General features: G+C 46.0%; 1 protein-coding gene and 1 long non-coding RNA gene across 3 annotated transcripts; one reads left to right on the top strand and one right to left on the bottom strand.

The window, feature by feature from the left end:
• Positions 1 to 8,320: 8,320 nt before the first annotated feature.
• Positions 8,321 to 11,748, bottom strand: LOC125612369. The gene is made up of 2 exons (XR_007342725.1): positions 10,857 to 11,748; positions 8,321 to 9,949 (listed from the first exon to the last, which is right to left on the bottom strand). It is a non-coding gene; the product is annotated as an uncharacterized LOC125612369 (long non-coding RNA).
• Positions 10,123 to 12,881, top strand: Znf688 (zinc finger protein 688). 2 transcript variants are annotated; one of them, XM_015491303.2, is made up of 3 exons: positions 10,130 to 10,696; positions 11,002 to 11,115; positions 11,747 to 12,881. In XM_015491303.2, the coding sequence occupies exons 1-3, from the start codon at positions 10,501 to 10,503 to the stop codon at positions 12,265 to 12,267; spliced, it is 831 nt and encodes a 276-aa protein (XP_015346789.1). In that variant the 5' UTR covers positions 10,130 to 10,500; the 3' UTR covers positions 12,268 to 12,881. The 2 variants fall into 2 exon arrangements, with proteins under 2 accessions (XP_015346790.1, XP_015346789.1); XM_015491304.2 differs by lacking the exon at positions 11,002 to 11,115 and having other exon boundaries at positions 10,123 to 10,696.
• The last annotated feature ends 2,074 nt before the right edge of the window (positions 12,882 to 14,955 follow it).

Raw genomic sequence — 14,955 nt, 5'->3', positions numbered from 1 at the left:
CAGCCCCTGAATTTTAGTCTGATTTATTTCCCATTTTCTGATATACAAATGTCTTACCAATAAGTTCAGAGTACTTGCTATTCATGCTCACTAGGTCCAATCAAAATAATATCATTAATGTAATGGATGAGTGTGATACCTTGTAGAAGGGAAATGCAATCAAGATGTCTGAAAACTAAATTGTGATACACAGCTGGAGAGTTGATACAGAGTAAGACAGTGAAGATGTATTTCTGGATTTGCCAACTAAAAGTAAACTGCTTCTGATGGGCCTTATGGACAGGGATGGCGAAAAAGTCACTTGCCACATCGATAGCTGCATTCCAAGTACCAAAAATATGTTAATTTGCTCAAGCAATGAAACCACATCTGATACTACAGTTGTGATTGGTGTCATCTACTGCTTAAGCTCACAATGATCCATTCATTCTATAGTATCCACATGTCTTCCACAGAGGCAAAGTAGGAACAGGGATATGGTGGGAATCTCAATCCTTGCATCTTTCAAGTCCTTGATCACGACAATAATCTTTGCAATTTTCCATTTTCTTAGGTAGAGGCATTTCTAATAATTTCCATTTGGCTTTTCCTAATTAATGTTAGTCAGCTTTTTGTCACTGGAGAAAAATAATATATAGGAGGAAAAGTTATTTTGGTTCACAATTTCAGAAGTTTCAGTCTATTGTCCCCAGTTCCACTGCTTTGATCCTGGAGCAAGGCAGAACATGATGGCAGAAGGGTGTGACAGGTAGCCAACTCCTGGTAGCCAGGAAGGCAGGGGGTGGAGGAGGAATGACATAGGGGCAGGATATAGTTCTCAAAGGCATACCCCCAGTGACCTATTTCTTCCAATGATGCCCTGCCTGCCTCCACCACCTCCTAGTAGTCCCCTTAGTTTATTAATCAGATGGATTAATCCACTGTTAAGTTGAAAGTCCTCCTGATCCAATAATTTCCTAAAAGCCCCTGAACGTCACAACATAGAGGACCAAGCCTTCAACATATGAATCTTTGGGGAACACTTATAATACCCACCTCACTGCAAAGGTTAGGGAACCAATGTGGGGATCTGCCAGCTACTAAGTACATCAATTCCAATTATGCACTCTGGAACTGGGGAAATGATTAAAGGAGGGGTTTGGGACCCTCTGTGAGTTGGATCTGAACTACAGCTTCATCTATTACCTGACCTCTATTAGCTCCTACTCTAACTGGAGAGCTACAGTGATGTTTTGGGTCTCCTGGAATCAGTGTCCATTCAGAGCCAGTGTTCACTAATTCCCCCCAAAAGGCCTTTTTATTTCTGTTTACCCAAAGTACAGTTACCCTCATAAAAGGCTGTAAGTCCCTTTGGAGAAGGATGGGAGGAAGATTAATAGTATAAGTTTTAGTAATATACCAGGGTCCTTTCTGGATGCAAGCTGGCCTACATACACCTCAGTAAGGGGAAATTTGACTGAAGGGCCATGATTCTGTTTTTATATTTATTTTATTTTTTCAAGGCATTTTTTTTTAATCACATTTACTATGTTTCCCTACTATTTATATCACATTCAGTAGGGCTCTTTTATGCATAATTAAAAGCTTCTCATTTTATCAGGCATCTCAATGTGCATAGCACATGTATCACATTATCGATTGGCACTTGTTAAAACTATAGATGGATTCTGAAAACAGTGAAAAGTACGGAAACCTCAAATCCCTATCACAGCAACTTGAAAACTGCAATATTTCAAAGGTTCAATTACATTGTTAGATGCATAGCAAATGATTATACATACAAGTGGTAAGGATGATCAAACTTTGCACTTCAGATGTGCTTGTTTTCATGATTCAAGTTAGACTCTTGTTCACCCGACCTGAAAATTTTCTAGTTATACAAATGAGGTAAGAATTTAGTAGCCTTCCTATCTATTTTACTTCTAGGAACACCATGAGTTCCTAGGAACAAGCAGCCAACATCACAGATCTACACTAATCAGACTATTCTAATTGTTGCTTTGCCTCTACTTTCTGTTACAATACCTTTGTTCACCTTGCATTTGATGGTTGAGTGCTGTCACTTGGCTCCTGCCTTGCTAGGATCTAATTATTCCCAATGCATTTAAGTTGTCCAATTGAGTTACTGTGGTTCCCATTGTAATGTCTGGTTTATAGAGAAGCACAATATCATGGAGTTCTACGGGGATGCTGGGGATCCCCTCACATAACTATTTTTATTTCCTTTTTTAAAAAATATTTTTTTAATTGTAGTTGCACCCAATACCTTTATTTTATTTATTTTTATGTGGTGCTGAGGATCAAACCCAGAACCTTGCACGTGCTAGGCAAGTGCTCTACCGTTGAATCATAACACCAGCCCCATCACATATCTAGTTTTCAAAGTACATTGGACAAAGGTATATCTTCCGGACCCTCCAGTGTGGGAGAAGTCAACCAAGAAGTCATAGACAAAGTTAAAATACAAGCAAAGATGTTTTAAATTCAGATAAAGAATAGGTTTGCAAATCAGGGGTGTAGTTTTGAGACAGACACCATCATAGGGACAAAGGGCAAATGCATTCCTGCACAAACATGACCAAACAGCCATTTAAAAACAGCAAAACATAGCTGGGTGCAGTGGTGCACAACTGTAATCCAAGTGGCTCAGAAGATGGAGGCAAGAGGATTGTGAGTTCAAAGCCAGCCTCAATTTAGTGAGGTGCTAAGCAACTCAGTGAGAACCTATTGCTAATAAAACACAAAATAGAGCTAGGGATGTGACTCAGTGATAGAGTTCAATTCCCGGTACCCCACCCCCCCAAATAGCAAAACGTGTTTTCTTTTTCCCCCTCCTCTGCTCTCCTACTCAACTCATAGCTTGTTAAGTAGCAAAAGCTTGGTATGCCTAATTACCCCTTAAACAACTTTACCAGCTTCAGACACTAGGTGCACCATTAGGGGCAGGTTGATCTTGCCATGACTCTCCAAGGACAACATAAAGGAAAAAAACGGTTGAGAAGCCATCAAAATGGCAAATTCCCAGGGACCTTAACTTGTTACCTGCCATGATATGTGTTCTCTTCCATTTCCCACCTGCCTGTTCTCTTAACAGTTTCAACAGCCCATACTTACCACAAGATGTTTATACAGACCATTGTCCCAATGTGAGAAACTAACACTTGGCTCCACAGGGCCTTCCCCAGAAGTTAAAATGAAAAGAAAAGCACACTTTTAAGCATACCTAAAGACAATCAACATTCCTAAATCTTAGCTCCCTCCCTTGCAAATAGCACTTTCACATGAATAACTCTCTCCCTTTATTATCAGAGCCAGCCTGACACTGTGCTGTGACACTCGACTAAATCAGTCAGGGTCACTCCAGGTGAACTGGGCACTAAATAATCACACAGACACGGAAAGTACCTTTTTCTTGAGGTTCAGTGACAGCTCCTCTGCCCCAGCTCCCACAAGGGAGGCAAGAGAGGCAGGCAAGAGAGAGAGAGCAGGCCTGAAACCCTATTTATTGGGGGGAAAGACATTTGAGAAAGTTCAACCCAAATAAGGCAGCAAAGAATTGGGTTTCAAGGTGATGTCTTGCAGTCAGCAGATTGACTGACATCTAGGAAAGCCACACCCATCTCAGGTGCTGTGTGGGATGGAAGGCAGAGCAAGGGAAAAGGACACATAGGTGGCACAACCCAATCAGAGCAGCACAGTCAGGCCAGTACCCTCATGTGCTGAAATGCTCACAGCTCACACACACTCATGGCTGGCTCCTGACAACACTGTGGTCAGTTCTGTCTACCTTCTCTTAGGAGTAACCCTAATAAAAGCCTTGTCCATATGTTCTCTCCCCTGACTTGCTTTCCTTTCTGCTGTTACTAAGTCAAAGTTCCCATATCCTGCATCAGGCTCACTTCGAAAACCAAACAAATAGGGCTGTGAGTGTGGCTCATGGTATGAGTTTACCCAGCATGCAGGGGACCTGTGTTCAACACCCAGCACCTCAAAGAGAAAAAGAGAAACCAAACAAGTATTTCAAAGCATTTCATCAAGGGTGAGGAAGGCTGCTTTTTAGTATTTATTTATTTATTTGGCACTGGAGATTGAAGCCAGAAACACTTTACCATTGAACCACATTCCCAGCCCTTTTAATTTGTTAATTTTGAGACAGGGTCTGGCTGTTTCTTAGAGTCTCGCTAAATTGCTGAGGCTGGCCTCGACCTTGCGTTCCTCCTGTTTCAGCCTCCTGAGCCGCTGTGATCACAGGCGTGCGCCATCGCGCCCAGCAGAGGATTTTTTTTTTTTTTTAATACGGTAAAAGGGAGACTGTGGGGTGAGGTAACGCAACATTATTATTATTATTATTATTATTATTATTATTATTATTATTATTAGGTGCGGAGATTGAACCCAGGGATGCTCTACCAAAGAGATACACCCCCAGTCCTTTTTATTCTTTATTTATTTAGAGACAGTTCTCGCTAAGTTGCCCAGCCTGGCCTGGAACTTGCGATCCTCATCTCGGCCTCCCGAGTCGCTGAGATGATAGGCGTGTGTCGCGCCGGGCTTGGACACTTTGTGTAGGAACCCTACACTAAGCACTCGACGGAATCCGGGATTCAGAACTTTGGGTCTCGGTTCTGCCGCCTGCAAGCAGCACCTTGGCCTCTGCATCTCTAAGAGGGACGGCATCCGTGACCACAGCCAGAGCTAAATCAAATCGAGGTGGGAACCTGCCGCCGCGGGCCTGTCCAGCCGAGATCGCGAGCACCGGTGGCTCGGGCCGCCCCTCGCTCCCTTGAGTCGCTTAACGGCTCCAGTCTTCGCCTTCGGCTTCTACTCACCTCACCGATCCGTAGGCAGTCTCACCTAAGTAGCGGGAAGGAACTGCGCCAGGCAGTCGGAACCTTTCTCCCAGGTTGCTGTCCGGGAAAAGCGAGTGAGGACAGGCCCCCCAGCCCCGGCCGCTTTCAGACCAGTCGCTCCTTCATCCTCATTCGTTCAAACAGGCCGCTCCAGAAGGACCAATCACAGTCTCCCTTGTCTACCGGGCTTCCCGGCGCCGTCCAATCAACGCAGGCCATCTCTCAGTAAATTGCGCCCAGGAGTCCAATCTCCCCTCCGATTTCTCTACTCCCGCAGGGTAAGGTCAGAGGGGAAAGGCAAGGATGTTGACGCCGGAGAGGCGCCATCTTGGCTAAGGGCAGGACAAAGGGTCCTGGTGGGCTTTTCTGATAGGAAAGCTACACCATATCTTCGTGTTTCGGAAACCTGTCTTAGCCAAGCACTGAAGGGATTTCTCATGGCGCCACCCCTGAAGAATGTAGAGAATGCGGGCAGTGAGATTCGCGGACGTGGACGTGGCCGTGTCCTTCTCCCCTGAGGAGTCGGGGTGTCTGCGGCCCGCGCTGAGGGCGCTGAACCGGGACGTGATGCGGGAGACCTACGGCCACCTGGGCGCACTCGGTGAGGCCCGGCGATCCTGCCAGGACCCCCCCGAAAAATCTGGAGCAAGTGGGGACTGGTGTTCCCACAGGCGAGTGGGCAGGTGGTGGGGCCATGAGAAAGTGGCAGCATCCGCTCCTCCCGTGGTGGCCAGCCGGCCTGTCCCCTGTCTATGCCCGACAGAGGTGGCGGATCGAACAAAGGACACCTATCGCTGGGTGTGGTAGCTCACACCCTAGTCCCAGCCGCTCTGGGGCAGAAAGATGGCTTGAGTCCAGGAGTTTGAGAGGCTAGCCTGGGAAACAGCCAGACCCTGACTCAAAAATAGAGAAATAAGGAGACTCATTTCTTCACTTTGCACCGCTGACCACAATGAGCGCAGGGAGGCACCGCCAGAGCTCAGGCCATAAAACCTGAATGTAACCATGAACAGGTGGGATGGCAGAAGTCCTACCAAAAGCCAGAATGTATTGCAGCCATAACAGCCAGTGGAGGCCAGAAAATAGAAATTGACTGAAAAGGCCCTAGTATTATCTACAGTGAGGAACATTAAACAAGAATGTGAGGTTGGGCCTGAACTTGGGCAGGCAGGAGCGCCTGCCAAGAGTGGCTCCAGGGCGAGTGGGTCTTATTTGTTTTCTCCAGTGACCAGCCCCAAGCTCGGCAAGCAGTCTTCCGGCATCTTCCTGCCTGACTGCAAGAATGTTCCAAGTGGGAGGATGAAGGTATCTGCACTGACAGTCCATCTCTACTAGCCACCAAGATGGCCCATCTTGACTAAAACGCAAAGAGGAAAACACTGAATCTAGGAAGCAGAGGTTACAACCCAGGGAGACCCTGGGTGATAGATGAGGCCCAGTCCAGTCTGGAGAGAGGAATGAGACTCAGGGAAGGAGGTTTCCAAAGGGGGAAATATGGATTTGAGAGCTGATGCTACTATCCTTAATAATTTGGAACAACTTAAAGGAGAAGGAGTAGATAACACAAGGAGGGGAGGTAATTAGAAGCCTCAAACAATTGAATAAGAAAGGAAACAACAAGCACATACAGAGAATATTTACAAAGATTTCATTAAGTGTGTTGGGAATAGAGGTGAGAAAGGGGCTGGAATCTAAAGCAGCAAGTATGGAGAAAGATTCTCTCCTTGACCAAACTGAGCAATTTCTCCATTAGCTCAGCCTTGTACTATAAACACTGACATAGTTTCTAACAGCTCCAGACCACACTCACAGGGTGATCCCACCAACCCCTTAAAGTTCCTGCCTGAGAAAATTCAAGGCTGCCAAAAGAATCTACTGTGGGCTGGGGATGTGGCTCAAGCGGTAACGCGCTTGCCTGGCATATGCGGGGCACTGGGTTCGATCCTCAGCACCACATAAAAATAAAAGATGTTGTGTCCACAGAAAACTAAAAAATAAATATTAAAAAAAAAATTCTCTCTCCTCTCTCTTTAAAAAAAAAAAAAAAGAATCTACTGTGTGTTCCAGCCAACATCTGGAGACAGGGGACTTTCGCCCAGCCTTTGTGGGAGGGTAGGAGCTTAACTTTAATAAGCATCAGTTAAATCTTGTTAGCAAACCCAGGCATGTTTCACATGGACCAGCAGCCCCTTCCTGATCCCTTCATTCCCCTCTTTAAAGTGCTCAGTGGCAGCTGTACAAACCAAAGTTGAGTTCAGCTCACATTGGGCTCCTTTCCTCACTGCAGTAGTGTATTACAGATTAAAATCTATCTTTACTACTTTAGTACCTAGTTTTGATTTGTGATAGCATCACAGCAGGATGCCCTAGATAATGATAAAAATTGGTATATCAAAAAACAGCAGCCAGCACATAATCCCAGCATCCCAACAGTTTTAGGAGGTTGAGGTAGGAGGATTGAAAGTTAGAGGCCAGCCTCAGCAATTCAGTGGGACCTTGTCTCAAAATAAAAAGGGCTGGGGTGTAGTTCAGTGGTAAAGTGCCCCTGGGTTCAATACCCTGTATCCCACCCCATCCCCACCCCACCAAATTAAAGTTCTAAAAGAAACAACTCAGAGCATTAAAAATGTATTGACCCAACATGGGAAGATGAAAATGTTCTGGAGATAGTTGGAGTAATGGTTGCACAACGTGAATCTACACTTAAAATGGTTAACTTTGTTACATATATCACAATTTTTAAAAAAGAGGAGTGAAATCCTAATATATGCTACAAAATGGATTTACCTTGAAATTAAGTAAAATAAGTCAGATTATGGGGCTGGGGCTGTAGCTCAGTGGTAGAGCATTTGCCTAGCATGCATGAGGCACTGGGTTCAATCCTCAGCACCACATAAAAAAATAAAGGAACGGCATTCTGTCCATCTACAACTACAAAAAATAAAAATAAAAAAAAGTCAAATTATAAAAAAGGGCAATTATCATATGACTCTATTTATATGAAACATTTAGAACAGATAAATTCAAACATGCACAGAGTAGATTAGAGGTGACCAAGGGCTGGAGGGAGAGGAGAGGAATGGGAATTGACTGCTCAATGGATTCTGGATTTCCTTTTGGACTCAAGAAAACATTTTGGAACTATATAGTAATAATGGTTGCATAACATTGTAAAAGTATTAAATGCTGCCGGACTGTAAACTTTAAAATGATTAAAGTGGCAAATTAAACTACCAAACTGAGCTGGTACAGTGGTGCATGCCTATAATCCCAGGGGCTTGGGAGGCTGAGGTAAGAGGATCGTGAGTTCAAAACCATCCTCAGCAATTTACCAAGGCCCTAAGCAACTCAAGTGAGACCTTGTCTCTAAATAAAATGGAGGGGGGTGTGGCTCAGTGGTTAAGCATCCCTGGGTTCAAACTCCAGTACCAAAAAAAAAAAAAAAAATAGAACTGGACACTTTAAATGGGTGGATTGTACAGTCAGCAAATTGTATTTCAATAAAGTTGTTAAACAACAACAAAAAAAACCCTATACACAAATGTTTATAGCAGCACTATTCACAATAGCCAAAAGGTAGAAATTCAGATGTCCATCAACTAATGAATGGATAAATGAATTTATATAAAATATCGAGAAAAAGCAGTTCCATAGAGACAGCAGATTAGTGGTTGTCAGGGGCTGGGTGGAGAAGGAGAGGATGGAAGAGGCTGCTAAATGGGTGGGATGTTTCCTTATGGGGTGATAAAAACACCAAAGTGATGATAGTGGTATATTGTGTGGTATATTGTGAATGTCCTAAGTACCACGGAACAGGAAGGCTTAAAATGGTTAGTCTATCTATTTTATCTATGTATTTTACCACAATAAAAGTTTTGACTGTATGGGAAATAGGTTCTGGTGTTCTGCAAGGCATGTTAACTCCAGATAACGATAATTGTACTGTATGTTTCAAAAAGAAGAATTCTTCTTTCTAGGTTTTTTGAAATATGCAGTACAATAATTCACTGTTGTGAATGTTTTCACTACAAAGAAACAATAGATACTTGAGGGGATGGATATGCTTATCCTGATTTGAATATTACACAACGTCTACATGTATCAAAACATCAGACAGTATTCCCCAAACGTGCAATATTAACGTGTCAATTTTAAAAAGTGGGGCTGGGGTTGTGGCTCAGTGGTAGAGCACTACAACTAAAAAATAAATATTAAAAAAAAAAATGACCGGAAAGGGTACACAAGGAAACATTCAGAGGTGACATCCATGTCCCAGTCTTGTTTTGGGTAACAGTTACATTTGTTAAAACTCAAGGAATCTTACATCGAAGATTTGGGTATTTTACTGTATGTATATTATAACTCAAATTAATAAAGAGAAATCGTTTCCTTCAAGAAATGGGGGTTGTGGCTCAGTGGCAGAGCACTTGCCTTGCTCATGTGAGGCACTGGGTTTGATCACATCACCACATAAAAATAAATAAAGATATTGTGTCCATCTATAATTAAAAATTTTTTAAAAATTAAAAAAAAAGAAAAGAAATAGGGGGAGTTTAAAGTACTCCTCTTTACATAACAAACCTGGTTATATTACTTTTTTTCTTTTGCAGTATTGGGGGTTAAACCCACCGGTGCTCTACAACTGAGTTACATCCCCAGCCCCTTTATTTTTTGTTTTGAGACAGGAGCTCGCTAAGTTGTTGAGGCTGGCCTCGAACTTGCGATCCTCCGGCCCCAGCCTCCGGTGTATCTGGAATTACAGGCATATCCCAGAGCCAGGGCAAGCGGAATCTCGCATATACAAAGGGTCCTGTTGGCTCCGCAGCTGTAAACACATGCTGTTTTCTACCTGGACCGCTGTATCCAGGTTTTGCTACAGTGTCTTCCCGCAAGAGCTGGGGTCCAGATTCTAGATCCCGCTGCTGAAAGGTACGGGGGAAACCGTGGTGGACCAATTCTCAGGCACCAAAGCCGCCAAGGTTCTTCTTGAGCTCCAGTCCGCCTAAGGAAGATTCAGGTTCTGTTTCAAACGCCCCGCCGATCCGGACCAATCACAGCGCAGCTTCTTCCTGCGGTTACAGCCAATCATCAACCGCTGTCTGTTGTGGGTACAGAGAGGTGGAGTGAGCTGCGTCCATCTTTCTTGAGGGCAAGAAAGTTTTCCTCGACTTTCCAGTCAGTCCTCCTGCCACACCAAAAGAAGGGGCCCCGGGGACAAGGAGGGCGGGGAAAACTCCTGAAGCAGCCATTATATTTCAGGGCAAATGAGACGCTGATGCCAGAGAAGCCAGAAAGCGCCATATTTGATATGCTTAAAAGAAACGGCGCCCTCAAGAACAACCAGTGGCAACTGAAGCCAAATTGTCGCCATATTTTCTGAAGGCACCTTCCGGGTCCTTTAACCCGGGTGTCTATGTCCAAGCGGCCATGAAGTGAATAAACACCAAGGAGTTTTATTTGTCCCCATCCCCGAATCCCTAGTAGCTAGTCCCTACTATTTCGGTTCCCATTCCCGGCAGCGTTCGGACGCCGAGGCTGGGCGGGGCCCGGGCCTGGGCAACCCTTCACGTGGACGAAGAAAGCTGAGGCCAGGAGCCGGGAGGCGGTGGCCTCAGGGACTAGGCTGCCGCTACTCGGGGTTGGAAACCCCATGGCGCCGCCCCCAGCCCAGCTCCTGGCGCTGAGACCCAGGGAGACCCGGCCAGGTTGCAGGGAGCCCGGGGCCGTGAGCTTCGCGGACGTGGCCGTGTACTTCTCCCCGGAGGAGTGGGGGTGCCTGCGGCCCGCGCAGAGGGTGCTGTACCGGGACGTGATGCGCGAGACCTACGGCCACCTGGGCGCGCTCGGTGAGGCCCCTGGCCAGAGCCCCCCTCCTTCACCGGGTTTCCTGGGGGACATGATACAGAAGGACCCAGTGGATCGTGAGCCCTCACCCCGCACTAGTCCACCAACGGCGCCAGCCACCTCCCATTCCCGGGGCTTCAGGTACTCCCCCGGGAGTCTTACCCTTCCGTATCCGCTTCATCCAGAGCATTACAGACTCTGTTCAGGTTGAGCATAAGTTCTGAGGAGGTGCCCTCACTGTGGCAGGGGGATGCCATCTTCCAGGACAGCCTCTCAGGCCGGCACTGTGATCCCTGTTCTCTCCCAGGATTCCCAGGCCCCAAACCAGCCCTCATCTCTTGGATGGAACAGGAGAGTGAGGCTTGGAGCTCCGCCGCCCAGGATCCTGAGGAGGGGGAAAGCCTGGGAGGAGCTCTGAGAGGTGAGGGGTTGTCCCAGGTCTCCTCCCATCCCCCCCTTGATACTCTTCCTAGCAAAGTTTTCTTTCAGGTCCTCAATCCCAACATCTCTAATGAAAGAACCAACCTATGTTGGATACTAGAAGAGGAAAGAGGGCAGACCTAGTACAAGTTTGCAGAACTTGAGACAGTAGTCATGTTGATGCCAGGAGCCCAAGTCCAAGACTCAGGTTTCCAAGTCCCTCTGATAGAAAACACCATTCTCCCCTTTTCAAGAACAACTCAAATGTCCTTAACAATGGAAGTGGCTTCCAGTCTACTTTTTCACATTTCTCAAGCAAGCCAAAGTGGTATCAGGGAAAATACTGGTAATTGATTAACTTGGGTCTTTTTCCCTCATCAACCCCCAGGGAAGTGAACTGGAGCAAAGTGCTGACTATGCATTATTCATTTAATCCTCCCATGGATCTTATGAAGTCAAGAAACCATTATTGTTTCCATTTGACACATGAGGAAGGAGATCTGTTCACCTTCCACCAAAGGTTAATTACTGGCAGTATTTTTTTTCAGCACTTCATAAGTAAAAAGCAACCTATAACCTGAGATGATTTATGCAAAAGTGTTTTAAAATGTACCTTAATACCTGTTTTCCAGGAGACATCCCAAACAAGGAGAAGTTGGAACCCAAGGAAGGTCCTGCGGCCAGAAGAAGAGGGATGACTCCTGGGAAGGAGCAGCATGAAGAGTTTGTTAAACACAACCCTGACACCACTACTAGCAAGGCCTCTGCGAGAGCACAGCTGCCCGTGAAAGTTGCCTGGGATCAGACGGCACGTGCACAGTCCCCAGTACCCGTGGCCAGTGTGGATGCTCAGGCAAACCAGCGGCGTCATGTATGTGCAGACTGCGGCCGCCGCTTCACCTACCCGTCGCTGCTGGTCAGCCATCGGCGCATGCACTCGGGCGAGCGGCCCTTCCCCTGCCCTGAATGTGGCATGCGCTTCAAGAGGAAGTTCGCGGTGGAAGCTCACCAGTGGATCCATCGCTCCTGCTCTGGGGGGCGGCGGGGCCGGAGGCCTGGCATCCGGGCTGTGCCTCGGGCCCCAGTCCGAGGTGACCGGGACCCGCCAGTGCTCTTCCGGCACTACCCAGACATCTTCGAGGAATGCGGGTGAGCAGCTCCCACCAGCTGGACTTCAACTTCACCTTGCCACTGACTGAACCCTGAGGTTGGCTCCGGAGTCAGGGATTTGGGAACTGATATTCATCCCTTGTGCTTCCCTCAAGGATCCCTCAAGTTTCCAAACTTGTAAAAAAGAAAAGTGCCTGTAAAGATCTAAACAGATTAAAACTGATATCCCTCTCCCAGTGTTCTGTTAAAAAAAAAAAAAAAGGTGTGGGGAGTAAGAGGCTGGACTTTTCTCAGTGTTATCTCAGTAGCAGGTGCAACTGAGACCTTGCCATCATCTCAGGAAACATCCACTGACTCCCTGTCTACTTCAGAGGTAAATGCTGAGGCCTGGGGAGAGAGGCCTGCAGGCAGACATGGTCCCCAAGGATGTAGGGCAGGTGGACTGGTGCATGAGTACAGATGCATATGGCCCAAATCTGTTCTCTGAAAATTGCCCCAGGGCACTTCTGGTAAGTCATATGCCCTCCCTGAGCCTCAGTTCCCTCATTTGTAAGAGGAAGATTAATATCTACCTCAAAGGGTTGCTGTGAAGATTGAAATTTTAACAAGATAATATGTATGACATAGTAAATGTGCAATAAACATTTGTTAAAAAGACTGAGTTATTGTCAACATTTTACACTTTACAAAGTGTAAAGAAGAGTTGGTTGTGGTGGTGCACATCTGTAATGCCAGCTGTACCAGCTACTTGAAAAGCTGTGACAAGAGGAAGTCAAGTTTGAGGCCAGCCTTGACAACTTAGCAAGATCCCGTCTTAAAAAAAAGAAAGAAAGAAAAGAGGGCTGGGGTTGTGGCTCAGTGGTAGAGCACTCGCCTAGCATGTGTGAGGCCCTGGGTTTGATCCTCAGCACCACATATAGATAAATAAATAAAGGCGTTGTGACCATCTACAACTAAATTTTTTTTTTAAAGGAGCTAGGGTTGGATAAAATGGCACACATCTATAATCCTAGCAACTTTGGGAAGCTGAAGCAGGAGGATGTAAAGTTCCATGCCAGCCAGGGCAACTTAGTGAGACCCTGTCTCAAAAAGTAAAAAGGACTGGGGATGTAGCTCATTGGTAAAGTGCTTGCCATTGGGTTCAATCTTCAGTAAGGGGGATGGTAGGGGTGGGGATAGAAGGAAATAAAAAGAAAAAAGAAAGAAGTCAGGCATGGTGGTGCATGCCTATAATCTTTCTTTTCTTCCTCCTTCCTTTCTTTGAAGTACTAGGGATTGAACCCAGAACCTACAGCCTCCCACAAGCCAGGCAAGTGCTCTACCACTAAGCTACATCCCCAACTCTTCAAAAAAAAACTTAAGGGTCTGGAGATATAGAGCATGTTTGACCCCCAATACCAAAAGAAGGAGAAGGAGGAGGAGAGGTGGGAGAGAAGAAGCAGCTTGCTAAGGAGGGCATGGATACCAACAGCCATGTTTTGCAAATATGTAAACTTAAGGTCAGATTTAGTGACTTAGTGATGCTCTCCAGGTTTGATTGTTATTCCACAGTAAGGCTGGAAACAGACATTGAGCCCCAGTATTTCTGCCATTTCTGAGAAGTCAGATCTGGGGCTCAGGATACAGGACCTAGCCCAACCTGCCTGGGGACTGTGTGCAGAAAATTAAGCACCCCAGCAAAGCTAGTGCCCATTTTCACTCCAAAGATGCAGCCAATATTCAGTGACTGTGTTGAAAGCTTTCTTTGGAGATACTGGGTGGTAAGGGAATTCCAAGATGAGGAAAGAAGACCTTATTCATTCATTCATTCATTCGTTCATTCATTCAGCAAAGACTATCTGAGGCCTACTGTGGGTTTTGTGCTGGGCTCTGGGGGTCACAGCTCACCCAGGTTGCACATGGAATGTGGAAGAAAGTGATTGGGGCAGATACCACTTAACCCAGCCTACCTGATGATAAGCCAGGAAATGCTGCTGGGAGAACTGTCCTTGCTTACCATGGCATGAGGAAGAACTGGTGTGGGGAGAGGTTCTCCAGCAGAGGAAGCAGCAAAGGAGGCTTGTTTCACAAAAATGATAGAAAAGGGACACAATGTGGGGCAAGGTTAAGAGCACTGGCTCTAGACAGACTGGTTCAGCTTTTGACTCACCTGCTTTTTGCCACGCAATCCTGGGCAAATCATTGCTTGCCCAAGTGCATCAGTTTCTTTGTCTCTAAAAACCTGGAAATAACAACATGTATCTCATAAGATTGGTATAAGGAGCCGGGTGTGGTGATGCATGCCTGTCGTCTGGGCAGCTAGGGAAGCTGAGCCAGGATTGCAAGCTCAAAGCCAGCCTCCTCAACTTAGTGAGGCCCTAAGCAATTCAGTAAGACACTGTCTTTAAATAAAATATACAAAGGGCTGAGATGTGACTCAGTAGTTAAGCACCCCTAGGTTCAATCCCTAGTACAAAACAAAAACAACAACAACAAAAACACCAAACCAAACCAAAACAACAACAAGAAACAAATTGATGCCAGGAGCCATCCATGAAATGTGCGTGAACCCAATCATCATGGAAGTCACTAGGTAGGAAAGTCTAGAATCTGGGAACTCCCAGAGGCACTCATGCTGGTTCTGAGACTGCCCAAAACATGGAAATTCCTACTTAGCTCTGCCAGGTTCAGCACTGCTCTGGAATTGGGGTGACCCTCTGGAGCTACATAGCCACACAGCCTCTCAGAGATG

Source organism: Marmota marmota, unplaced genomic scaffold (assembly GCF_001458135.2).
Source record: "Marmota marmota marmota unplaced genomic scaffold, marMar, whole genome shotgun sequence".
In the NCBI taxonomy this organism is placed as follows: Eukaryota; Metazoa; Chordata; class Mammalia; order Rodentia; family Sciuridae; genus Marmota; species Marmota marmota.
The sequence above is the reverse complement of the archived record's forward strand: the minus strand, read 5'-3'. Positions and strand labels throughout refer to the sequence as shown.